This window comes from Rhinatrema bivittatum, chromosome 9, assembly GCF_901001135.1.
Source record: "Rhinatrema bivittatum chromosome 9, aRhiBiv1.1, whole genome shotgun sequence".
Classification (NCBI taxonomy): domain Eukaryota; kingdom Metazoa; phylum Chordata; class Amphibia; order Gymnophiona; family Rhinatrematidae; genus Rhinatrema; species Rhinatrema bivittatum.
In genome coordinates, this window is record NC_042623.1 from 157,746,262 (window position 1) to 157,773,857 (window position 27,596).

A 27,596-nucleotide genomic window follows, 5' to 3' on the forward strand; every position below is an offset into this window, starting at 1 on the left:
CCCCTAGGTGAGTTTGTAGAGGCAGAGTTACGAGGAAGGATTCCCCGAGAGTTGCTAGGAAGGGGTTCCTACCCTTATCCTTGCTAACTCAATTCGAAGTAGCAATCAAAGACCTTTTATGTTGGAAGCGGATGACGTCACCATGGGGGACGCCCCCGAGGTTCACGCCCCCACCAGCACAAAGTCTGGAGCGCGCGCGCACGCGCGCCCTTACGTCATCAGGAACATGGCGGATCCGTGGCGTCAGGCCAGACCGGGGATTCCAGGAAGAAAATGGCGAGAAGCCGCGGCAGCATCTGTCCGTCAGACCCGAAGGGAGTCGCCATAAGATAGAGAGGGTGGAGCGAGGACGAGAATAGGCACGAACGCAACAGATAAGTGCTGCAAGTACAGAGCAAGTACCTGCATTTTAGTGCAGAAAATGTTAAAGGAAAATAGCGTGCATAGATTTCAAAATTCAGTCTACGGTGTACACTTATTAAGACGCATAAGGTATTTACCGCTTAATAAATGCCTTTATACAATGATAATGCCTGTTATTTTAAATACCACATGTTATTTTACTCCAAATAACACCAAAATGTTAATGAGCTAATCTGCATGCAAAGCAGCTCATTACTAGACAATTTCATACAATTAAAATATTGTGGCTTACCTGAAAAATCTCAAACTGCATTATTTTCATAAAAGTTAGCTGCAACTCAGGAGCTGTATCTAACTGTCACCAAGCACATCAGGATACCAATGCTCCCTTGGCTGTTTCTTAAAGGGCCTGAGTGGTCCAAAAAAAGTAAAAAAAAATGCTAGGGCTGATGAGACCTCTTGTCCCCCCACCACCACCACCGTCTCTAGAGGTGGCCAAAAATCATTAAAAAGTTAAAAAAATGTATTAAAAGTCATATTGTGACAACTGCTTCCTTTCCCAGACTCTGCCGCTTTGAAACAAGTACCTCCTCCTGGCCTCTAAACCCACCCATAGGCTTCCAGAGCCCCCTAACCTAGTTCCACCCCCTATCGGTAGTACCTTAGTACCCTTGGTGGCCTACTGGAGCCAGGAGCATCCCTAGGCTTTGGGTCCTACTCTTTAAAACTTAAAATGGTTCTATCAGCATTTCAACTTATGCCCCTATCATGTGATATACGGTCAGGTGAGAATGGGACAGAACGGGTGCCTAAGGGAGGGTTTGGAGGCCAGGAGAGGGGCAATTGTTTTAAAAGAATGGGATTGGGAAAGGCAGAAGGGCCATCACTGTGCACATTTTTTTTTTAGGCTTTTAGTGCCTTGGGGCTATCACTACAAGTGGTGTGGGGGAGGTGGTTTGGAGTTCTCACAAGACCCCCTGGGTTTTATTTACTCTTTGGGGGGGGGGGGGCAGTGTTTCCTGTGCCAATGCTAAAACCACCAAAGAGGGGAGCCCTGTTCTGGAGCCACATCCCCTGGTAGGAGGGAGTACTGTGCTAAAGGTAAGTTGGGGGAGAGGGTATATGACAAAAGGTTCACCTAGGGCACCAAATACTCTTGCATCAGCCCTGATAACATATGCCTTTACTGGATAGGGATGTCTTATCTGTAAACCACAAACATTCATTGTCAAAAACAATGCTAGTTTGGATTCTATATACCTGAAAATAAATTTTGTCGTGGACTTCCATGGTTCCATAACCTTCCTTTCGGTTAAGATAAAATGAACCAATGAATCTGGAACCATCTGGCCAGGTATAAATTCCTTTACCATGGTGATGGTCCTTGTAAAATTCTCCTGTGTACTTCTGTAATATAGCAAAGCATAAGAAATGGAGACAGCATTAATTAGAGCGAGAAAATAGGATATCCATACATAAAGTTGAAATTCTCTCTCTTTCCATATAATATATATATATATATATATATATATATATATATATATATATATATATATACACACATGCATACATACATACAGTATATATGTATGTATGTGTATATACAGAGAGAGAGGGAGTCTGCATGGTTATAAAATATGTAGGTGCTTTTAGCTTGTATAACTATAAAAATTTTCTAAGTGAAACTATTCAAGTGGCTTCTCTTTAAAAGTTAGCATAGCACACATACTTTTGAAAATGTCACGTACATATTCTAATTTCCTTTCCCAACTTAAACATGCACTCAGGAACACCTCCTCACAATCTGGCTAAAAGTTATGTGCTATGGAAGTACTTTTAGCAGGCTAGAGGCAATATACTTTCTTTGAAAATTGTTTTCATATCACTATGTGCCTGTGGCATAAATATAATATTCATTTTATTTATTTTTGGGACTGTGGATTAATACTTTCTAGTGATCAAATGTTGCTAATCTCTATAAATTTATAGAGTCACCAAGTATAGTATATCTCACTAGTATGATTCATTATGAACCATTTTGTTTGTAAGTAAGCAAATATATGATTATACATGGTGCATTATACATGATACAGCAAGTGTTCTGTTTCTTTTATTTTTTTTCATTTTCCAATTATGCTTAGCAAAGTAGTTGCAGAGACTCAGTTCCTTACTTTCTATAAGTGATAATATTAATAAACAAAAGATTGCATAGAAGAAAACTATAGCTAACACTTGAGGGTCTATTTATTAAGGCTTTCTCCCATTTTGTATCTATGGAGACAATGATTAGTAAATAGAGTCCTCAGAATTTGCAAGTCAATAGAAAGGCATGTTGTCAGACCACTAAGAAGTTCTAGTTTTCTTCAGAAATCTGTGAGATGCATCATGTAAAATAATAAAAGTTTTTTGGAGAAACCTGAAAAATTGTGCAACGTTTTACCTCTCTGCACTGAGGAGCAAAATGGAAGAAGCCTATTTTTAAACCTCTGTCTACCATCAAAATGCATGTGTCCAAGTGAGATTTTCGGGATAGGGGAAGAGGAGTAGAGTAGAAAATTGTGTTTTATAACTGAAACACAGGGACAAATTGTCTCCTTGAGAAAGGGCCAGTTGACATTATAAATCAAGTAAGTGAAGAAGATTTTTAGATAATATAATCATTTACCTCACCATTGGCCCATGTGAATTCTCCATATCCAACTTTTGTATCAACTAAAAATTGTCCTTTATAGGTAGAACCATCCGCCCATTCCACATAATGCAAATCATTGTTGACGCTCGTCACCATTTGTTTAACATCTTCCATTTCTTCTTTGGTTGAACTGGAATCCAATTCAGAAAGGGAACAACTATGTCATTAAAAATGATAAAAAGTGTGTATGATCATATTAGTACTACAAACCCATAAAAAACATTTCAGATCCATTGATATCAGATTATAATTTGAAATGCTGCATTAATTACTGTTTAAAAATGAAACTGTTTCAAATGCAGCATTCATTTTAATAGCCTCTTAAACACGTCACTGTTCATTCTCCAGTGTCACTCTAAATTCCTGCTAGACTCTATAAAAGATGCCATGAATGTCTTGTAGTTCAACAAGAAGTACAGTTAAAAAAAAAAAGAATAAAAACAATAAAATATCCACAATGTTGAAGAAAGCAAGCATGCTTACCATAAACTGTGTTCTCTACAAACAGCAGGATGAATTAGCCATGATATATGGGTGACATCATCCGATCATGCTGAACAGACCCTTCTCTCTAAACTCATACAATTTTTTCTCTACTGAGCATGTGAGGAAATAGTTTAATGATGCCCCTCACTGCTAACCTCTTTTCCTCGTAAGTACACGGGGAAACCATGAGCAAGTCTCTTAGAGGGCAAGCAAATTCTAAAGTGTAACCGTGTTCTATCATGCTTAAGACCCACTGGTCTGACATGATCTTAGCCCACTCCTTGTAGAAAACAGCCAACTAACCCCCTATCACAGGAACTGAGGAGTGGACTGGCCTCACCTCATTAAGCGTCTACTGCCATCCTGGGAGAAACCATCTCTACCCGGCTTTCACCCACGAAAGGACTGATTCCAGGACGGTTGCTTTCCCAAGGATTGCTCTGGGAGGTCAGAACCACCTATTCCCTCAAAAGCGATAGCGTGAAGGAAAACACCCCATTCCTTTCAGCTCATCTCCAGGCAATTTATGACCCTTATTCTCCCTTCATCATATCCTCCAAGTCCTGACCAAAGAGCAACTTCCCCTTAAAGGGTAGTGCTCCCAACTGAGACTTAGATGAAACATCAGCCGACCAAGTCCTCAACAAGAGGAGTCTTTGGGCCGAAACCGCCGACATCTTGGTCCTGGACGAAGTCCTGATGAGGTCATACAAAGCATCAACTCCATAGGCCACCACAGCTTCCAGCTACTCTGTCTGCTTCGCCTCAGAGTCAGATAAGGACTTACCTGCTTGCAGCTGCTGCACCAGCGCAGGACCGCTCTCAGCATAAAATTGCTACACACAGCCACACCTCGAAGATCTTCTTGAGCTGTAATTCCAGCTTCCTATCCTGAAAGTCCTTCAAAGCTGTAGAACCAGCCACTGGAATGGTCATTTTCTTAGTAACAGCTGAAACCAATGCATCCACTTTAGGGACCCTCAGAAGCTCAAGCATATTCTCTGGCAAAGGATACAACTTATCCATGGCCCTGCCAACCTTCAAACCGGTCTCGAGAGTTTCGCACTCTCTAAAAACCAACTTCCTGACTGACTTGTGGAAGGGAAAAGGCCTTGCCAGACCCCAAAGCCAGCTATGACCAGGTCCACTTCTTCCTGATCAGATTCCTCTTGTGGGAGCTTTATACCTAGTTCCTCCAGAACTGCGGGTATCAGAGGACCCAGCTCCTCCTTGCAGAACAACCAAACCACCTTAGAATCATCTCCTTCCACAGCTGGGACCTTTGCTCGTGTCTGGTCCAAATCCTGATCCACCAATACCGGATCTGACTCCAGCGGGTCCTGTGCATCCTCCACCTCTGAACCCCAAGAGGGGCTTTCCGCAGTGGTCATCGTAGCCAAGGCCCCTGGGACCCGTCGGACCCTAGTAGCCCCTGCAGCCTGAGAAGGCCTAGCCCTCTTTGCCAGCCTTGGACACACCAAAGCCCCTTGCACAGTTCTCTACCGCCCTGCAGCTTTCTTGGCCTTGTAAACCCTGTGCAACAACAGGACAAAATCGGAGGAATCCAAGCTTTCCAGGAGATCTTCCTCCCCCCTCCCCCCCAAAAGAAGGCCCTCTATGTCCTGACCTCCCTCAGAGGTCCAAACCATCGGAGATAAAGGAGGAGCGAAATCCCTCTTCCCCTCTGCAGCCCGCGAAGGAACCACGAATGCAGACAAAATGGCCACCATTCCAGCACTTAGAGAGAAGGGGTCTACAGACTGCACCGCTGAAGAGAGCCACCCAGGCTCGTGACGTCTGGTTGAAGCCGCTACAATCATCCCCGAAGTGCCCTCTCCCCCGGAGAGGCACCAGGAACAGCAGCTGACACGCGACTCCATAAACTTTGCAGCACAGCCCTTGCAACATCACAAATGGGCGCCGAGCTGCACAACTAAAGCACCTCCGGATTTACTTAAAAAACTCACAACAAAATGCAGAGCCACTTGAGCACAGAAATTTCAGTTAGGGGAAGATGGAAGAAGGCTTGCTGCCACAAAGCAAAGCCCCCACCACTTTTTACTTTTTTTTTTTTTTTTTAAAAGAACCTAGCAATAAAGGGTCCCAACCCCCTGCTCATCCGCCTCAAAGACCAGGGGAGAATGGTCCTACCAGGACTTAACCCCCTGGGATGAAAATCTCTCCTCCTAAAGTCTCTTTTCTTTTTTCAATCTCACTGTAGGCTTTGCATCTCCACCATCTGCTAGAGACAGAGAAATACTGTGACTGCAGGTGGCACCTTGTGTTATGTGGTAGTGTCAATAAAACTTTCTCTGTCTTCATCTGCTAGAGGGAAGGCAAAACCCAGGAGTCTGGACTGATCTGGGTACATAAAGGGAATGGTTATTTACTCTTTTGGATAACACAAGGCCTAGGGGACACTCCATGAAGTTAGAAAGTAACACAATTAAAACAAATTGGAGACAATTATTTTCATTCAATGCATAATTAAGCTCTGGAACGCATTGCCAGAATATGTAGTTAAGGCAGTTAGTGTAGCTGGGTTTAAAAAAGGGTTGGATAATTTCCTGAAGGAAAAGTCCATAAAGTGCTATTAATCAATAGGGAATAGTCACTCCTTGTTGCTGGCTTTCGTAGCATGGGATCTATTTAATGTTTGGGCCAGGTACTTGTGACTTGGATTGGTTGCTGTTGGAGATAAGATATTGAGCTTGATGGACCCTTAGTCTGACCCAGTATAGCATATCTTATGTTCTTATATTGCGGTTGTTGTGAAATACCGCATTCACACTGAGCATATCTTCTCCCTCATGATCTCCATCCTATAGGACCCCAAGCTCCTGGATTCAGGCCATACAGGAGATGCTGAACCTTCATCATTTGACAGACCTGAAGGTCCACCTCCCTGGTTAGGAAGTTGAGTTTTCTGATGAGTGCTCCACTCCTCTAGGACATGGTACTAGTAGGAAGACATGATGTGGGGCAAACTCTTTTATACCGTCATACACACATATATTGCATGTATTTGCACATATGCAGGAGGCAGATGTATGCAAACAAAAACTGTACATATACATAATTAAAACAGATAGCAAATATACACAAATTTATTATTATTAGTGTAAATAAGTGTGTATATTATATTGACACTTGTGGGATATCTGCATTTTGGGATAACAGCTGGATCAATCTGCTCGGACTTTCAGAAGTGGTCCACTGTTTTCCCTGCATGTTTATTCTCCTGTTACAACACTCCATTCATCCTCTCAAAATCTTCTGGACATATACTCACATAAATTTGCCAGATTAGATATAACACTGGCAAGCAAGTGCTCTCCATTGCAAGGCCTACTCTTTGGCATTCAATTCCACTGATCATCCACAATATCCAAGCAGAACGGTTCTTCCAGCAATAATCTTCTCCAAGATAGACTATTGTAATTCTATCTTACTAGGTCTCCCTTCATCTTCCACCAAACCTCTTCAGATAGTCCAAAACGCAGCAGCCAGAATACTGAAAACACGAGGAGAAGAAACCACATTACTCCCATCCTCAAACACTGGCTGCCAATACATTTCAGAATTATTCATAAGTCCATCACCATTATCTATAAAGCCATCCATCACCATGCTCCACTTATCCTACAAATCCCGCTCAGACGACATACCTCTTCCAGACCCATTAGAGAAGCTTACAGAGGATCACTACATGTACCCCAAATCAAAACCACACAACACCTAACATTTAGAGACCGGGCTTCTCCACAGCAGGACCATCGATATGGAATTCCATTCCACCGGATCTTAGACAGGGACCTTGCCTTCCAACATTCAGAAAAAGGCTTAAGACTTGGTTGTTTAAACAAGCCTTTCCAGACCCTAACTGAATCTTAATTCAACAACAACTATAGACAGTCACTTCAGAATATTGTAAATAATTACTCCTCTTTCTGTTAAATTTTCTAGCTTTTTCTTCTTCCCCCAGTTTTGAGCAGCCTTGTCTTATTGTAACTTCATTGTTTCTCTTCACTTGTTCCATGTTTCAAGTTCATTTTACACCCCTTGTTAATTGTAAACCAGCATGATGTGATTGTATCATGAATGCCGGTATAGAAAAACTTTAAATAAAATAAATAAATCCCTAAAAAAACAACTCTATTTTGCCAGGCATTTGCATTAGGCTCTGAATAATCTTTTCTCTGTTTTTGGCGCCTGTTGCATATACATTTGCAGTATGTTATTGTCCTTTTCTTATTTGTTTTTTATTTTTATGCTGTATTTTTTATTTTATGTAGATAGACATATCCCACACCAAACTTTGGAGGGTACGGGATATAAATTATTTTAAATAAATAAATATATAGATTTCTCAATGTGGATAAAACCTGGACTAGTCCTGCCTGTCCTAGAGGCCACAGTGCTAGCTGCTATGCCACCTTTGCGCTCCACTGGCTGGGAGCGCTCCGGGTGAGGATGTGTGCCCCTTGAGGTAAGATGGACCTCATCTGGGGTTGAAGCTGACCAGGCCCCTGCCGACCTGCATGCCTGGATGAGGCCAACCACGCAAGATTGGTCTCCGAGTGGTCCTCCAACTACTCCCAGCCCTTTCGGACCTGCTGCAGGGAGCAGCACAGGCGGCAGGCTGGATAAGAGACGAGGGCGGACAAGGGCTGAAGCTTGAAGGCTGAGACGAAGACATCACAAACGAGGGCTGATGCGAAGACATCACAGACGAGGCGAGAAGCTGGGAAGGTAGACATTGGCACTGTCTCTCAGGGCACCCTACACAGCCCACCTTCACGGGCGAACCCAATGGGCTGGTCGCGGACCATCCTGTCCCACTGCGTGCCCTACACAGCCTAAAGAGACTGGTCACAGACCACGCGGAGAGCGGGACGAGCACAGGAAAGGAATCCAGCTGGCAGAGGCTCCAGTGACCGGAAACAGGAACCGGACAGAACGGATTTACCCTCAAGGTGGCCACCTGGAGGACTAGGAGAGCTGGAACATTGCAGGAACAGACATCAGGAAGATCAGGAACAAAAGGACCTCTAGCCATCAAGGACATCAGGCCTTCAGGAACATCCGGAGGGCAGAGACAGGACATCCTGGACATCAGGACATCAGAGACCGGAATCAGGAACAGTAAAGACAAAACGAAGAGGGATCCCTTGGAATACTGGAACACCAAGCAAGAGCAGGAACATGGAGTCCAAAAGGAGGGAAAAGCTCCTCAGACAACTGGCTCAGGCTCATTGCGAAGGCAAAACTGACTGGAAGTTGAAGTCCTTTTATAGGGCTGCAGACAGGCGACTCCCTGGGAGGAATTTGGATGGGCCACACCTAGCTGGCCCTATAACAAAGGAGAAGTGCTGCAGGCCAGCCACTAGGGAGAAGGGTGTGGCCCAAACCAGGAAGTCCATGCAGACACAAGCAAGCTTCAGGCAGACCCCAAGGACATTGAGGCCTCCCAGGCCCTGGAGCAAATCCTGGATAGTTCGTAGGCGAGACCCCAGCTTCGGAGCAGCCTCCAGGAAGAGGTGAAGAGCATCCCGTAGCACCACTACAGGAGGATTCATAACACCACCTTCACAAGGTCTACCTTGCAAGTTAGGCTAGCATGGATGGGGTGCATTACTATACAATCATCAGTGTCTGGTTTATTCCCTGTCAATCAGTATTTCATACCGCCTGGAAATGAACCTTATGTTCGGTTGTTTGTTTCCTTACAATATATCCAGACCAGATTTTCTTGAGATAATCATTTCTTCCATCCTTCAAATCCTTTATGCTGAGAAATCAGTCTGAATGTGGAATTGCTGATGACAATTACACACAAACAAAGCTCCGTGTGCTAGACCAATTCTGATGACTGCCTTAAATGTTCAGTGTTTTAGTCCATTTCAATTACCTGTGGTAGAAGTGGGTGAAGGTGCCAGCTAATTTAATCACCAAGGATTGACTGATTGCTCTCAAATGGGGCCTTTGGTCTATAAGTTCTCTGAAAGCACTGGATCCTGGAAGCCTTGTACAATAAAGGAACAGGAGTCTCTGAACAAGCAGAGTTTCTTTGAAAGGTGTAAGACTTGGAAGGATTGGTATATGGGAGATGAGAGGCTGCTGAAAAAAACACAATGCGCTACCTGTAACAATTGTGTGCATAGAGAGGGGAAGGCTGTGCTGGCCATAAATCAGACAATAGTTTTTAGGCTGGTAGACATGCCATCTTTGTAGTCTTTGAAATCTTGAATTTCTTTCCTGCTACACCAGCGGCCCAATATTCAGCTGTATCCAGCTAAGTTATAAGGGATATTCAGCGGCTTGGCTATGCCGCTGAATATCTGTGCAGCAATCGCTACTTAGCTGGATAAGTTATATCCAGCTAAGTTAGACTAGTTCTATGGCTGCTCAAACTTATTCGATTACCTTAACCGGATAGGAGTGAATATTGCTACTTATCTGGTTAAGTTAATTGGATAAGTAGCGCCACCCTGGTCCGTTCACCTCCCACCCACTTTTAATGCGGCTAAAAGATAGCTGGAATTATCCAGCTATCTAGTGGGCTGCTGAATATCTGAGTATATTCAGCGACCACTATATAGTAGGTTGCTGAATATCTGAGTATATTCAGCGACCACTATATAGTAGGTTAAGTCACTTATCTAGCTATTGAGGGCTGAACGAGCTTTCAATATGCCGCCCCAGAAATTCTGGTCGCCACATCTCAAAAAAGATATAGTTGCAATGGAGAAGGTACAGAGAACGGCAACCAAAATGATAAAGGGGATGGAACAGCTCCCCTATGAGGAAAGGCTGAAGAGGTTAGGTCTGTTCAACTTGGAGAAGAGATGGCTGAGGGGAGACATGATAGAGGTCTTTAAGATCATGAGAGGTCGTGAACGAGTAGATGTGAATCGGTTATTTACATTTTCGGATAATAGAAGGACTAGGGGGCATTCCATGAAGCTAGCAAGTAGCATATTTAAGACTAATCGGAGAAAAGTTTTTTTCACTCAACGCACAATTAAGCTCTGGAATTTGTTGCCAGAGGATGTGGTTAATGCAGTTAGTGTAGCTGGGTTCAAAAAAGGTTTGGATAAGTTCTTGGAGGACAAGTCCATTAACTGCCCTCTAATAGTGCTGGTCTTGCCACGGCCTTCTCCAGCCTACTCCACACCTCAGGCCTCTCAGCGGAGCGCCCGTCGGGGCTCCGTGTCATCAACTTCTTCAGCCCCGTCCCTAGGCACGCACGCAGCCGACGTCCTCTCACCTAAAGGGCCGAGGGCGGAACCTCGACCCAGATGCCTCCCGATGACATTACTTAAGGGGACTATAAACAGCGAGGCCCTGTCTCCAGGACCTCGCATTGTCAATCAGGTCGACAACTCGGTGTACTAGTTTGCCTGTTCCTTATTCCTGTGCCTGATCCTGCATTCCAGTGTCTCCTTGTTCCAGTGTCTCCTTGTTCCAGCGTTCCTGTGTTCCCATGGTCCTCCGTGTCTTCCAGCGTCTGTCTTGTCCCTGCTCCACGTTCTCTGGTAGTACCCTTTGGACTGATTCTCGGTACTGAACTCTGCTTGCCTGACTATGACTGACCCCTGCCTGGACCCGACCTCTGCCTGCCTACTGACCACATTGACCACCGCCTGGAACTGACTCTTGCTTGCCTTGACTTATTTCGGATTGACCTTGGATCTGACCTTGGATCTTGACCTTGGATCTGACCCTTGCTTTGGCTGACCACTTCTGGACGGATACCCTGGTTTTGACCGTTGTGCTTCACTCGGACACTCTCTTCTCGCCTTCTGTAACCACCAGACCAACCTGCTTGGACTCTACTCACAGCCTTCGTTCCATCAGACCATAGGCGCTGCCTGTGCCGCCCGGAGTACCTTCCTGAACTGTTACCTCCCCGAGGTCTCCGGAGGCTCCAGCTCAGGACTGCTCCATAATCTCTGCATCAGCCGCGCACCCTTACTCGTGGTGGGCACACCTCTCCGGGAGATCCTCTGAGGCCCACCTAAGTCCAGGCAGTCCGGGTACCCAAGGGCTCAACCCGCGGAAACCCCGAACTTTTAGTGGCGAAGCTCAAGCTAGCCCCGTCTCCTCGTGTGCTCAACCTCCTGGTGGCAGGTGCTCTCTGGGTCCAACCAGAGGGCCGTACCAATCCTGCACCAGGCCAAGGGTCCACCTCCAGCACAACAATAGCCACTGCTATTAATTGCATCAGTAGCATGGGATCTTCTTGGTGTTTGGGTAATTTCCAGGTTCTTGTGGCCTGGTTTGGCCTCTGTTGGAAACAGGGCTTGATGGACCCTTGGTCTGACCCAGCATGGCAATTTCTTATGTTCTTATGGGACATGGAGGTAATTTTATAGACCTTTAAGCAGCAGCCTGCTTCACATTTATGCAGCTCCTAGCCAGAACATCTATATCACGCGTCTTCTCTGTTTTCAAGTGTAAGGCTTCTAAAAGGACCACCTCATGTGTGCTTCTAATCTCCCTATGCTGTAATTTTATATAAGGGGATTCCTAAAATACTAGATACATTATACATATAACCCCTGCTTGTGGCTTGGCTGCTCTTAGAGGAGGTGTGGGGTCCCTGTGGATATACCTTTTGATTACTGGTCTTCCTTACTGGTAGCAGCTCTAGGAGTGCAAGGTTCACACAACTGAACCAACTACATATAAGAACAGAAGAACAGATTTGCCATACTGGATGAAATCATAGGATCATCAAGACCAGTATCCTGTTTCCAACAGTGTCCAATCAAGATTATAAGTAACTGGAAGGAATAGATTCCATGCTGCTTATCCCACAATTAAACAGTGGATTTCCCCAAGTCCACCTTAATAATGATTTATGGACTTTTAAGAACATGCCAGACTGGGTCAGACCAAGGATTCATCAAGCCCAGCATCCTGTTTCTAACAGTGGCCAATCCAAGCCATAAGAACCTAGCAAGTACCCCAAAACTAAGTCTATTCCATGTTACTGTTGCTATTAATAGCAGTGGCTATTTTCTAAGTCAACTTAATTAATAGCAGGTAATGGACTTCTCCTCCAAGAACTTATCCAAACCTTTTTTAAACACAGCTACACTAACTGCATTAACCACATCCTCTGGCAACAAATTCCAGAGTTTAATTGTGTGTTGAGTGAAGAAGAACTTTCTCCGATTAGTTTTAAATGTGCAACATGCTAACTTCATGGAGTGCCCCCTAGTCTTTCTATTATCCGAAGGAGTAAATAACCGATTCACATCTAACTGTTCTAGACCTCTCATGATTTTAAACACCTCTATCATATCCCCCCTCAGTCTTCTCTTCTCCAAGCTGAAAAGTCCTAACCTTTTTAGTCTTTCCTCATAGGGGAACTGTTCCATTCCCCTTGTCATTTTGGTAGCCCTTCTCTGTACCTTCTCCATTGCAAATATATCTTTTTTGAGATGCGGCGACCAGAATTGTACACAGTATTCAAGGTGCAGTCTCACTATTGTTGCGACCGTCGCTGCCCGACATCTCCACTCCGCCCTCCTTACCTCTTTGGCGACGTCCTCTTGCTCAAGTGGTAGGTTGGCTGCCGCAGCGTCCTCCAGCCGTCTTCCTCTGGCGTCCCCGGAGCGGCTCGACGCTGCAATCCGCCATGATTCAGAGGAGCCTAGGGGCACACGCGCGGTGCGGCCCCAACTGATGTACCAGCAGTGGCGTGAACCTCAGGGGCGACCCTCTGAGATGATGTCATCCGTGCCGGATATATAAGGTCTCTGAAGTGGCTAACTAATCGAGTTAGCAAGGAGTTGAATACATACAAGGGTTCTTTCCAAGCTACTCTGCCTCCTCGGACTTACCAGGGGTACCCGCTCCTCGGGGGCCTCGCTCTCTCTTTGTTTTTCAGGTCAGTCAGGAACCGGTACTTGCTCCTCGAGGGCCCATGTTCCCGGACTGGTTGCTGAATACCTATTCTGCCTGGAAGTCATCGCTGCCTACTACACCAGTGAGTTACTCTCTCACTCTCTCAGAGCTTTCCCTGGAACCAGGTACTCGCTCCTCGAGGGCCTAACTCATTCCAACATCTGGACTACTTCTAGAGACTATTGTGTGAGTGTTACCATCAAGGTTCTGTTCCTGAACTCTGCATACCCTGCCTGCTCACTAATTTCAGTTTCTCTACAGCTCAGTTATCCAGGATAGCTGTTCCAGTACCTGAGGGAGTATAGCCCTGCCGGGCACTTCCAGCTCACTACTGCCACCTCTGGTTCAATATACAGTTTAATAAAAGAACTAGTGTGTGTCTGTCTCCATACTCTGAGCCTGACTGGTGGTCCCTCTCGGGATCTTCCTCCTGGGGGCGTGGTCATCTGCCACCGGCTCAAGGATCCACCCTAAACTACCTCAAACACCAACAGATTGCTAACTCCATGGATCTGGCACAGCTTAATGTCTTGCAGGCCATACCGGGCCTGGCCCAGCGCATTGTGGAGCAGCAAGACGCTTTGGAGAAACTTACTTCAGCGTTTCATCAGTTACACACACAGAAGGTTCAAGGCACAGCTTCCAACCAAGAAGGTCAGTTACAGGAGTAACTTTAAAAACTGCTGTACCACTAGTGGCTCCAATCTGCTTTTCCGGTGAAATTCAGAAGGCCCGGGGCTTCTTAAACCAGTGCTGCATGCACTTTGTCTTACAGCCATCTTTATTTCCTTTGGCTCTTTCCAAGACCACCTACATCCTTTCATACCTGGATGGTAGGGCCTTGTCTTGGGCATCTACCTTGGGGAGCCCAAGGACCCAATTTTGCAGGACATAGAAGGATTTATGGACTTGCTTAAATCCGTTTTTAATGACCCTGCTCATACTGCTGTAGATGGTTCTGCTTTGGTGGAATTGAAGCAAGGCAGCAGATCATTGGCTGAATTTGCCATCAAGTTTAAGACTCTTGCGGCAGAACTTTGCTGGGACCCCAAATGTCTCAAGACACTCTTTTGCAGAGGCCTGGATACCCGTTTAAAAGAAGAGCTGGCCGCTCGCGAAACACCTGACTCCCTGGACAAATTAGTAGCCTTGGCCACTCAGATTGATCACTGGCTCCGGGACAAGGTGAAGGAACTCCGGCCTAAGGTGCTACCTGGGTTGAAACAGGCTGGTTCTATATTCGCACCTCGGATGGTTCCAGTAATTCTTGCTGCTGATAAAGAAGAACCGATGCAACTTGGTCATGGACATTTAACTTTCGAAGAAAGAAGACTTTGGAAAACGCGCGGCCTTTTCATGTACTGTGGTTAGCCCAGCCATGTCTCTACATGCCCCATTCGTCCGGGAAACGGACGGGCCTAAGTCCTGCAGGAGGACTGTTCTTAGGCCATACCGCATCCTTTCCTCTGCTGACTCCTGTCCTGGTGAACTCAGGGGCAGAAGGCAACTTCATTCTCAGATGTCTAGTGGAAGACGTGAAGAGTCCCTCCATCAAGATGAAAGTTCCACTACTGTGTCATCTTTTGAAGTGGGCTATGGACGTACCCCAACACCGCCACTTCCACTGAAGCTCAGTGACATCCCAGCAGCTCATTCACTGCTGCTTCATAACGCTTTTCATGTTTCATCTGAAACAACTCATACTCAGTGAAATTTCTTCCAAGCCTCAAGATCCACCTGTCATCAATGCAGAAGATGACTTAGAATTCAAAGTCGAAGAGGTCCTGGATGTTGGTAAAAGAGGCAATACTTTTGAATACCTTCTAAAGTGGAAAGGTTTCGGCCCTGAAGAAAACTCTTGGGAGCCTCGGACCAATATTCTGGACAAAGAGATGCTTCATCAGTTCCACCTCGCGCATCCTTCAAAACCTAAGCCTGGTACCCGAAGAGGAAATCGCCCTTTGAAGGGGGGTACTGTTGCGACTGTCGCTGCCCATCTCCACTCCACCCACCTTACTTCTTTGGCGACTCCCTCGCTCAAGTGGTAGGTTGGCTACCATGGCGTCCTCCGGCCGTCTTCCTCCGGCGTCCCCGGAACGGCTCGATGCTGCAATCTGCCATGATTCACAGGAGCCTAGGGGCACGCGAGCGGCGCAGCCCCGACTTGTGTTCCAGCAGTGGCGCAAACCTCAGGGGCGTCCCCCTAAGATGACGTCATCCGTGCCGGATATATAAGGTCTTTGAAATTGCTAACTAATCGAGTTAGCAAGGATTTGGATACGTACAAGAGTTCTCTCCAAGCTACTCTGCCTCCTCGGACTTACCAGGGGTACCCGCTCCTCGGGGGCCTCGCTCTCTGTTTTTCAGGTCAGTCAGGAACCGATACTCGCTCCTCGAGGGCCCATGTTCCCGGACTGGTTGCTGAATACTTATTCTGCCTGGAAGTCATCGCTGCCTACTACACCAGTGAGTTACTCTCTCTCTCAGCGCTTTCCCTGGAACCAAGTACTCGCTCCTCAAGGGCCTAACTCATTCCAACACCTGGACTACTTCTAGAGACTATTGTGTGAGTGTTACCATCAAGGTTCTGTTTCTGAACTCTGCATACCTTGCCTGCTCACTATATTCAGTTTCTCTACAGCTCAGTTATCCAGGATCGGTGTTCCAGTATCTGAGGGACTACAGCCCTGCCGGGCACTTCCAGCTCACTACTGCCACTTCTGGTGGTTCAATATACAGTTTAATAAAAGAACTAGTGTGTGTCTGTCTCCATACTCTGAGCCTGACTGGTGGTCCCTCTCGGGATCTTCCCCCGGGGGCCTGGTTATCTGCCACCGGCCCAAGGATCCACCCACAACCAGCTCAAACACCAACAACCATGGAGCGATACAGAGGCATTATGATATTTTCTGTTTTATCCACCATTCCCTTTCTAATAATTCCCAACATTCTGTTTGCTTTTTTGACTGCCGCAGCACACTGAACCGACGATTTCAATGTGTTATCCACTATGACGCCTAGATCTCTTTCTTGGTAGTAGCACCTAATATGGAACCTAACATTGTGTAATTATAGCATGGGTTATTTTTCCCTATATGCATCACCTTGCACTTATCCACATTAAATTTCATTTGCCATTTTGATGCCCAATTTTCCAGTCCCACAAGGTCTTCCTGCAATTTATCACAATCTGCTTGTGATTTAACGACTCTGAACAATTTTGTATCATCTGCAAATTTGATTACCTCACTCGTCGTATTTCTTTCCAGATCATTTATAAATATATTGAAAAGTAAGGGTCCCAATACAGATGCCTGAGGCACTCCACTGCCCACTCCCTTCCACTGAGAAAATTGTCCATTTAATCCTACTCTCTGTTTCCTGTCTTTTAGCCAGTTTGTAATCCACGAAAGGACATCGCCACCTATTCCATGACTTTTTACTTTTCCTAGAAGCCTCTCATGATGGACTTTGTCAAATGCCTTCTGAAAATCCAAGTACACTACATCTACCGGTTCACCTTTATCCACATGTTTATTAACTCCTTCAAAAAAATGAAGCAGTTTTGTGAGGCAAGACTTGCTTTGGGTAAAGCCATGCTGACTTTGTTCCATTAAACCATGTTTCCTCCAGAAACTTGTCCAATCCTTTTTTAAATCCAGCTACACTAACAGCTTTCACCATTTCCTCTGGCAATGAATTCTAAAGTTTAATTATGTGACGAGCAAAACAATATTTTCTCCTATTTGTTTTAAATGTACTACTTAGTAACTTCATTGCATTTCCCCTAGATTTTGTACTTTTTGAAAAAGTAAATAACCGATTTGCGCTCACCTAATCTACTTATTATTTTATAGACCTCTATTATATATCCCTTCAGCCTTCTCTTTTCCAAGCTGAAGAGCCCTTATCTCTTTAGCCTTTCCTCATAGGGCAGGGTTTCCAAAACCTTTCCTGGGGACCCCATAGCCAGTTGGGTTTTCAGGCTATCCACAATGGATATGCATGAGACAAATATGCATATTATGAGTCTCCATGATATGCAAATTTATTTCATGCATATTTATTGTGGGTATCCTGAAAACCCAACTGGCTGTTGGGCCCCCAGGACAGATTTAGAAAGCCCTGTCATAAGGGAATCATTCCATCCCTTATATTACTTTGGTCACCCTTCTCTGTACCTTTTTTAATTCTGCTATATCTTTTTTGGGATACAGTGAACAGAACTGCACATAATATCAAGATGTGGTTGCACCATGAAGTGATACAGAGGCATTATAATATTATGATATTCTATGTTTTATTCTCCATTCCTTTCCTAATAATTCCTAGCATTCAATTTGCTTTCTTGGCTGCCACCACAAATTGAGCAGAGAATTTCAACATGTTATCTAGATCCTTTTCCTGAGTGGTGACTCCTAAAGTGAAACCTTGCATTGTGTAGCTATAATTTACATTGCTCTTCCATAAGTGAATCACTTTGCACTTGTCTATATTATTAAATGTCATCTGCCATTTGAGTGACCAATCTCCCAGTCTTTCAATGTCCTCTTATTTATTTTATTTAAAAGTTTTTATATTGTAATTTCTCACAATCCACTTGTGATTTAACAAGTCTGAATAATTTTGAGCCATCTGCAATTTTCACCACCTCATTTGTTCCCATTTCCAGGTCATTTATAAATATATTAAAATTAGTGGTCCCAGAAAACATCCTTGGGGTACTCTACTATTAACCTTTCTCCAATGAGAAAAATGACCATTTAGTCTTGCTCTCTGTTTTCTATCTTTTAACCAGTTCCTGTAAAGACTGTAATCTGGGTTACCCCAGAAGTGAGTGGCCTAGTCACAGAGGTGTCAAATTCAGGCTATCAACAGTAGATGGACTTTAGCCTAGGCTAGCCATCTTCCCTTCGGGTTGAGCCCTACAGTGCTGGTGGCCACCTAGATATAAGAATGGGGGAAGCCCCAATACAGACAAGAAATGAGAGGGCTGACACAGGATAAACTGGTGCTGGCAAAGATGAAAGAGTACCTCTGCTATATGTGGTTTTGAGTGGTCAAATCTGGGAAGAAAATCAAGATATTATCAAGGTAGACCAATACGTATTGAGAGAGGAAGCTTGAAACACATTATTGACAAAGGCTTGGAAAATGGCAGGATCATTACAAAGTCCAAAGGGCATGACAGTATACTTGTAGTGCCTGTCTCTGATACTGAAGTCAGTCTTCTACTCATCACCCTGTTGGATCTGAATAAGGTTATAAAAATGTGTGCAACCTGGAGTCTATCAAAGAGTTCAAAGATTAGCAGTAGGGGATAGCAATTCTTAAGGGTGAATTTATTGAGGCCCCGGTAATGGATACAGGGCCTAAGGGATCCATCCTTCTTTTGTACTTAGAAGAATCCTGAACCAGCAAGGGACTTTGATGGTCAAATGAAGACTCAAGCCAAGTTTTCTTGAATATATTCTGACATGATCTTAGTTTCTAGACCTGACAATGGGTATGTCTGGCCACTTAGGGGGACATGATTCTAGGAAGCAGTTCAATGGTGCAATTGTGCTCCTGATGCCTCGGAAGTGTCTCTGCTTGCTTCTTGCTAAAGACATCTACAAAAGCATGGTACTACGTAGGAAGGGCTGGGGGAATTTCCACTATACGGGTCACAAGAATGGGAGCTATAAGCCTTGGGTCAGGAACACAAAAGAAAAATGAGATCAAGAGACAATCTGTCCTGAAAGCCATTTGATGAGTGAGTTATGTAACTGAAGCCATGGTAACCACAGAAGCACCATACAGGAAGATGATTCAAAAACACAAAAATAAATGGTTTCAACCACGAACCCACTAGAAGATTCAGATCCAATGTGACCTGCTGTGCGCCTCCTTGGTTCAGGGGCTCTCCATCAATTCTTATAACTTGGACTGGTGCAGGATTGGGCTGACTAGGAATTTCGTGTTGGGGACAAAATTCATGCTAATGAAACTACCTGCTGCCCTAGAGTCAATAAGGGCGAGTGTCTCTGCTGATCCTGAGGACCAATTCAAGAATACTGAGACTGAATGACACTAAGCCAAATGGTTGAGGGATACCTCCACAAGGTCTAAGGGATACTACTCTTGTGAGACTGATGATGAATGTGACTCAGACTTCGGTTTATGTAGGCAGTTCCTGACTAAAGTCCTGATTTTCAAAGAATTTGCATGCTTAAAAATGGGTTTTACATGTGTAAATGCATGTTACCTGTGTAACATGCATTTACACATGCTACAATATATGCCATTCAATTGTCCATACGATTTATCCTCATAAATGCACTTTACATAGGTAAATAGCTTTCGAAAATTGCTACAATTATAGTTACCTTTACACATGTAAATTCTTTTGAAAATTGCCCCCTAAGTGTCCAGGGTCAGCACAACAGACAAAGTCCCAGCTGCTTCTTTTGATCTTTCTTTGTCTGGGAAAGGCAAGTACCATTATGGCCCAGGTCCATGAGTTCATCAGGCAATGAGACAGGATTAATCTGCAGAGCTGCATGGCAGAATACTGGAGTTCTGATTGTCATTCAAGAATATGGGTATCCACACATAGACACATGGAGATCAAGTCATCCAACTCTATAGGTAGTTCTCAGGTGGTCAGTTAGTTCATCTTTGATTCGATCTGCTAATCCATTCAGGAAGTCCATGACTAGGGCTTCATTATTCCAGCCTGTCTCTGCTGCAACCACGCAGAATTCTATAATGTAGTGACCCACAGTACCAGTTCCTTGCTTTATATGGAGAAGGGAAGTAAAGGCTAAGACAAGCAATCTGGGTCATCAAAAATGCATTCAAATGCCATGACAAAAGCATCACAGTTTGAGATCACAGGGTCCTGTCTTTCCCAGAGTGGAGAGGCCCAGGTCAAGATCTCCTGTCAGAAGGATATTATGTATGACAATTTAGACTTATGGTCAGGAAAATGGGAGGATTGCAGGGTAAAGTCACTAAAGCACTTATTCAGAAAACCCCAACAGACTTTTCGATCTCCAGAAAACCATGAAGGAGTTTCCACCCAAGGCTCCTCATATGTATGCTCCATAGCTGCAGGAAGTAAAGGGACAGGAAGCTGAACTTGCTATGACAATGATGCAGAGGGCCCCAGGAGAAAAATTTGGACAAAGGCATCCCAGGCAATAGTCCAGCACCACCAGGAGCTTGTCCTAGGTCTAAAAATGCATGGCCAGCTCAGTGGAGCTCATATTGGCCAGAGCTTGATGTAACGGCTGTGGTCTGGTGTTGCCCCCAGAAGTGAGAAACCTAGTCCCAGGGGAGTCATATCCAGGCGACAGACGGCAGATAAAAGAAAATTAGGGCCTTACCTTCTGCTAATTTTCGTTCCTGTAGTACCGAGGATCAGTCCAGACTCCTGGGTTTTGCCCCCCCCTCTAGCAGATGGAGACAGAAGTTTATAAACAAAACTCCGCCTATAACTAGGCTGGTGCCACCTACAGTCTGGCAGTATTACTAAATGTCAAAGCAGCAGGACCAATCGCAACATAGAATCATGAGAACCTCGAAAATTTTAACACCAAAAAGAAACACTCCACCCAACCGGGTACCGAACTCGAGGTAACGAACAAAAAACAAGCTTCCTGATTTGGAGAACACAAAGACAGACCACACATCCTCTCCCGGCAGAAAAATTCCCAACAATGGGTGGGACTCTGGACTGATCCTCGGTACTACAGGAACGAAAATTAGCAGAAGGTAAGGCCCTAATTTTCTTTTCCCTGTACGTACCAGGATCAGTCCAGACTCCTGGGATGTACCAGAGCTTACCTTACTTAGGGTGGGAGCCGGAGAGGCCAGCTCTAAGCACCCCTTCTCCAAACCCCGGCGACCCTGGAGCCTTCACATCCAAACGATAGTGCCGAGCAAAAGTGTGGACCGATTTCCAGGTGGCCGCCCTACAGATCTCCTCTGTAGGAATATGGTGACATTCCGCCCAGGAAGCCGACTGGGCTCAAGAAGAGTGGGCTTTTAGCCCCTCAGGCAACGACCTCCCCTGCAACAGGTATGCCGATCGAATGGTTTCCTTCAACCACCGAGCAATCGTAGTCTTGGAGGCCGCCTTTCCTCGTCGAGAACCACCATAGAGAACAAATAAGTGGTCGGACTCCCTGAAGACATTCGTGACCTCCAAATAATGTAACAGCACGTGCCTCACATCCAACTTGCGAAGATCCTTAGCCATAGGGTCCGAAGACACCACCTGCCCAAAAGATGGCAATTCTACCGTCTGATTCACATGAAACGAGGATACCACCTTGGGTAAAAACGACGGTACCGTTCTCAACGAAATGCCTGAATCCGAAATCCTCAAAAAAGGCTCCCGACACGACAGAGCCTGAAGCTCAGAAATCCGCCGCGCCGAGACAATGGCCACCAAGAATACTACCTTCAGAGTCAAATCCTTAAGGGTAACATGGCGAAGAGGCTCAAAAGGTGCCGCACACAACGCCTTAAGGACAACATTCAAATTCCACGACGGGCACGGCTGCCGAAACGGAGGACGCAAATGCTTCGCCCCCCGAAGGAAACGCACTACATCCGGATGCACCGCCACGGAAACGCCATGCACCCTACCGCGGAAGGAACCTAACGCAGCTACTTGCACCCGCAAGGAACTACAGGAAAGCCCCTTGGCTAACCCCTCCTGAAGAAACAGCAGTATACCCGGGATAGCCGCTCGGGTAGGCACTACGCTGCGCTCCAAAAACCAAGACTCAAAAAGTCTCCACACACGCACATAAGACATGGAGGTAGACTTCTTCCGGGAACGCAAAAGAGTAGAAACCACCGACTCAGCATACCCCTTCGATCTCAACCGCTGCCTCTCAAAAGCCATGCCGCTAGACAAAAGCGATGAACCAGGTCAAAACAGACGGGTCCCTGGTGCAAAAGTTCCGGAAGAACCGGAAACCGAAGTGGGCCCTCGACCGCTAGATTCAACAGATCCACAAACCACGGTCTTCTTGGCCACTCTGGGGCTACCATGACCTCGTACGCCGGGTGCTTCTCTATGCGACGCAGCACCCTTCCTATGAGCGGCCACGGAGGAAACACGTAGAGCAACACATTCATCGGCCACGGCACCACCAGTGCGTCTACGCCTTCTGCGGACGTCTCCCTTCGGCGAGCAAAAAACCTGGGAGCTTTCGCATTCTTGAATGTAGCCATCAAGTCTACCGCTGGCGTGCCCCACCGATCGCAGATGAGCTGGAACGCTTCTTCCACGAGCTCCCACTCTCCGGGATCCAACCAATGGCGACTGAGAAAATCCGCCTGGACGTTCTCTACACCGGCTATGTGGGAGGCCGCAATACTGGCCAGGTGGGCCTCCGCCCATATCATCAACGACCGAGCCTCGGCCGCCACCGGCTGACTCCTGGTTCCCCCCTGCCGATTGATGTAAGCTACCGTGGTCGCATTGTCCGACAGAATCCTGACCGCCCGACCGCGAAGAAGGGGAAGGAACCTCAAGAGAGCCAGCCGTACCGCTCGAGTTTCCAATCGATTGATGGACCACGACGCCTCCCGAGCCGACCATGTTCCCTGAACCGCCTGCCCGAGACAGACCGCTCCCCAACCGAGCAGACTGGCGTCCGTGGTAACCACCGTCCACGATGGAGTCTCCAACGAAACCCCACGCGTCAAGTTGTCCTGGCATAGCCACCACGGCAAGCTGTCTCTTGCGTCTTGGGTCAATGGCAAGCTGAGGAAAAATTCCTCCGAAATGGGGCGCCAGCGGGAGAGCAGCGCTGACTGCAAGGGCCGCATATGAGCAAACGCCCACGGTACTAACTCCAGCGTGGAGTTCATAGAGCCCAAGACCTGTAAATAATCCCATACCACCGGTACTGGTTTGCGTAACAACCGGACAATCTGAGCTTGCAACTTTGTTATTCGCTCCTGCGTGAGAGCCACCGTGCCTTGACACGTGTCGAACAAAGCTCCCAAATATTCCAGGGATTGAGACGGCACCAGATGGCTCTTGGCTATACTAACCACCCAACCCAGCGAGCGTAACCGTTGTAGAACTCGCTGGACCGCGAGATGACAAAGCTACCTCGACTTGGCCCGAATCAGCCAATCGTCCAGGTATGGATGCACCAACAGCCCCTCTTCGCGGAGTCTCGCCGCCACCACCACCATAATCTTGGTGAATGTGCGCGGAGCCGTCGCCAATCCAAACGGCAACGCTTGAAACTGATAATGCTGCCCCATCACCGCAAACCGGAGCAACCGCTGGTGCTCGTGACGAATACCAATGTGGAGATACGCCTCCGTAAGATCCGGAGAAGCCAAAAACTCCCCCTTCCTTACGGACGCGATGACTGACCGTAAGGTTTCCATCCGAAAACGCGGTACCCGTAAACACTTGTTGACACTCTTCAGATCGAGAATGGGACGAAACGTTCCCTCCTTCTTGGGTACTACGAAGTAAATGGAATAACGGCCCTGCCGGAGCTCGTCGGGAGGGACCGGCACTACGGCCCTGATCTCGCGTAGCCGAGCCAAGGTGACCCTTACCGCCTGACGCTTTTCTGAAAAACCGCAATGGGACACCAGGAAGCACTGAGGTGGGCGGTAAGAAAAATCTAACGTGTAGCCTTGTTTTATCACTTCGAGCACCCACTGATCCGACGTGATCTTGGTCCATTCCTCGTAAAATTGGCTTAATCTTCCGCCAATTTTGGGAATGGGGGAAAGGACCGGCCTCACATCATTGCGGTGGCTTACCGCTCTGCGCCGATTGACCGGCTCCCGGACGGCCGAAACAGCAGCCCCGAAAGGACTGAGAATACGACTGCTGGCGGGAAGCCCCGTGACGGAACGACGAGTTCAACCCTCGAGTCGCCTGAGGCCTATGACCACCGCGAAAACGGGGACGAGAGGCCGGCGCCCCCCTGTACCGCTGTCTGTCCTCCGGGAGACGGTGGACTTTATTCTCCCCCAAGGACTCAATTAAATCTTCCAGCTCCTTACCGAACAGCAACTTCCCCTTGAAGGGAAGGGAGCCCAATCTAGCCTTGGAGGTGCCATCCGCCGCCCAATGGCGGAGCCAAAGAAGTCGCCTCGCCGCCACCGCGGAAACCATAGTCCGTGCCGAAGTGCGCAGGAGATCATAAAAGGCATCGGCACTGTAGGCTATAACGGCCTCTAACCGACTGGCCTGTCTTACCTCGTCCGGTGACAGGGACTCATTCGCCAGGAGCTGCTGAGCCCAGCGAAGACCTGCTCTCAACGAAAAATTACTACAAACCGCTGCACGGATACCCAACGCCGAAACCTCAAAAATGCGCTTCAACTGGACTTCCAACTTCCTGTCCTGAATATCCTTAAGCGCAGTACCTCCCGTGACCGGGATGGTGGTCTTTTTGGTTACCGCTGCGACCGCGGAATCACTCCGTGGCAGTCGCAAGAGCTCCAGCACGTCCTCAGGCAGTGGATACAACTTATCCATTGCCTTGGCAACCTTTAGGCCCAAATCCGGAGTATCCCACTCCTTAAAAAGCAGGTCCGATGCCGAAAAATGGAGCGGGAATGCTGAAGACGGGCCCCGGAGCCCCAGGACAACTGGATCCGTCTGGCCAAGACGAGATTCAACCTGGAGAAGCGGGATCCCCAGCTCCCCCAAGATTTCCGGAATGAGGGGTCCTAACTCCTCCTTATGGAACAGCCGGACCACCTTTGGGTCATCCCCCTCGGTTCCATGAGGGCCGGAACCTTTAGTGCCCGACTCCCCATCCCCCTCAACCCCCCTCGGGGGCTGGGATGGGAACTCCAGATCCTCCTCCGGCTCCTCGAGCTCCTCCGAGTCCGACGAGGAGTCCCGGGGAACCTCGGTCCCCCGGGGGCGAAGGGGTCGGACACGAGCCGGCCCCCCCTCCCCCGGGCCGGGTTTTCGCACCTTCTCTGCCGGAGCCCCAGACCCCGCGTCTGGGGTCCCCTGCGGCCTTTTTCTAGCCAATCTCCGGGCCTTAAAGGCCTTGTGCATCAATAACACGAATCGAGAATTAAAGGAGTCCGAAGACCCCTCCTCATCACCCCCTTCCACGGGGGAATCACCATCAGAAACTATATTCCCCGTCGGCTTGTCCCCACCCGCGGGGCCCCGCTGGGGGGACAAACGCGGTGGCATCGAGGCCTCTGCGCCGCGACGGCCCGCTCTGATCTCGGCGGTCCGCGCCGAGAAAATGGCCGCCGTTCCCGTCGAAAACGCGGACAAAATGGCGGCGCCCCCGGCTGTAGCGAGGACGACCGTTCCGAAAAAACAGACACCGCGGATGACGCCCCCGCGCGCGACTGCCTACCTCTCCGGGACTCTGGAGCTGCTGCCAACCCCCTCTCTCCACCGCCCACGCACCCGGAGCACAGGCTGTCTCTGGACAGCCGTGCCGCCGCGGACCCACAGGCCCGGCAGGCTGCCTGCCTGGGCATAACAAAAAAACGCCGGGGAGAAGAAGGAAGCCTAAAGAACAAAAACAAAACGTAAGTTTCCCTACAAGCTCCCCGGATCGCTAAGCCCCAGCCCTCTAGAGGAAAGGAAGAAATCAGACGCAGCACAGACAGGAACACCCACAAAAGAACTTTTTTTTTTTTAAACCAAACACTGTACCTCGGATCCGGAGCCTGCTGGGGGGAGTGAGCCGGGACCCCCGGTATCACCCCCAGCCCTGTAATTGCCGGTACGTGGGGCTCCCCCACTCCTAGGCTGCCTCTACCAGGGGGAGAGATCCCCTCAGGACCCTACCGTCCCCTGGGAGGCGGGGACTGGGTCCAGCAGGCAAGCCTCTGCGGTCCTCCCCTCCTGACCTACCTGTCAGTGACAAATTACTTATTTCATCTAAGATCAAAATTTTCTCTTCTCTCTTTTTTTTTTTTTTTTACACAACACCTAATCTAGGCCCTAACAGACTGTAGGTTTTGCACCCTCTCCACCTGCTAGGAGACAGAAGAATACTGCCAGACTGTAGGTGGCACCAGCCTAGTTATAGGCGGAGTTTTGTTTATAAACTTCTGTCTCCATCTGCTAGAGGGGGGGCAAAACCCAGGAGTCTGGACTGATCCTGGTACGTACAGGGAAATTTCCATTTAATCCAGTCATCTTTCCTGCGGGTTGAGCCCTCCAGTGCTGGTGGCCAGCAAGGCATGAGAATGGGGGAAGCTCTGATACAGACAAGAACCAAAAAGCCTGACATAGGATAAAAAAACAGGCCCTAACCAGAAATCCAGAAGGCCAGGAAGGAGAACAAAAGGAGTACTGGATGAAGAAGCTGACAAAATTGCAGTCTTCTGGAAACAGAAGCAGATCCAGAGTACAAGAACTAGAAACTATTACCAATCTCTGAGAACTGACTGCTGAGACAGTCTCAGTATAAGTAGTATAGGCCTATACAGGAAACAAGATGGACACTGGGGGGGGGGGGGGGGGAGTGAGGAGCACAGATCTGGGAGGACTAGATTGCCACCTATCCCATGACTTTTTAATTTTCACAGAAATTTCTCATGAGGGACTTTGTCAAATGCTTTCTGGAAATCCAAATACACTATATCAACTGGATCATCTTTATTCACATGTTTATCTACAACTTCAAAAATGCAGCAGATTGGTGAGACAAGACTAAAACTATGTTGGCTTTGTCCCATTAAATTATGACTATCTAAATGTTCTAGGGATGTGCGAAGCTTCGTTTTTGGCCCGCCGTGGGAAATTTTGTATTTCCTGCGGTTCGGGCCTTTAAAATTTGGGGAGATTTCGGGAAAATTCTTTCAGGTTTCGGGCTCCCCGAACCAGGGCGAATTAGGCAATTTCATTGAAATTACCTAATTCATCCTGGACGAATGCACATTCCTAATATGTTCAGTAATTTTGTTCTTTATGATAGTTTCTATTTTCCCAGCACTGATGTCAGGATAACTGGTCTGTAGTGTCCTAGATCACCTCAGAACCTTTTATAAAAATTGTCATTATGTTGGTATCCTTCCAATCTTCAATTATTGTAGATTGATTCTAAAGATAGTTTAGAAATTTCTAATAGTATGCCTGCAATTTCATTTTTCAGTTCTTTTAACACTGAGA

At 47.1% G+C, this 27,596-nt stretch overlaps 1 protein-coding gene across 4 annotated transcripts in view; it reads right to left on the bottom strand.

The window, feature by feature from the left end:
* The window catches only part of ANKMY1 (ankyrin repeat and MYND domain containing 1), a 278,322-nt gene that overhangs the window by 231,740 nt on the left and 18,986 nt on the right, over window positions 1-27,596 (bottom strand). Inside the window, exons 1-3 of one of the 4 annotated variants that reach the window (XM_029616458.1) lie at window positions 19,828-20,471; window positions 3,029-3,185; window positions 1,624-1,770 (exon numbers count right to left, since the gene is read on the bottom strand). In XM_029616458.1, the coding sequence (XP_029472318.1) occupies window positions 1,624-1,770; window positions 3,029-3,169 (288 nt within the window). In that variant the 5' untranslated portion in view covers window positions 3,170-3,185; window positions 19,828-20,471. Of the gene's footprint in view, window positions 1-655; window positions 773-1,623; window positions 1,771-3,028; window positions 3,186-6,833; window positions 7,050-19,827; window positions 20,472-27,596 lie in introns of those variants that run through there. The other 3 variants (XM_029616457.1, XM_029616456.1, XM_029616459.1) reach the window with 3 other exon arrangements.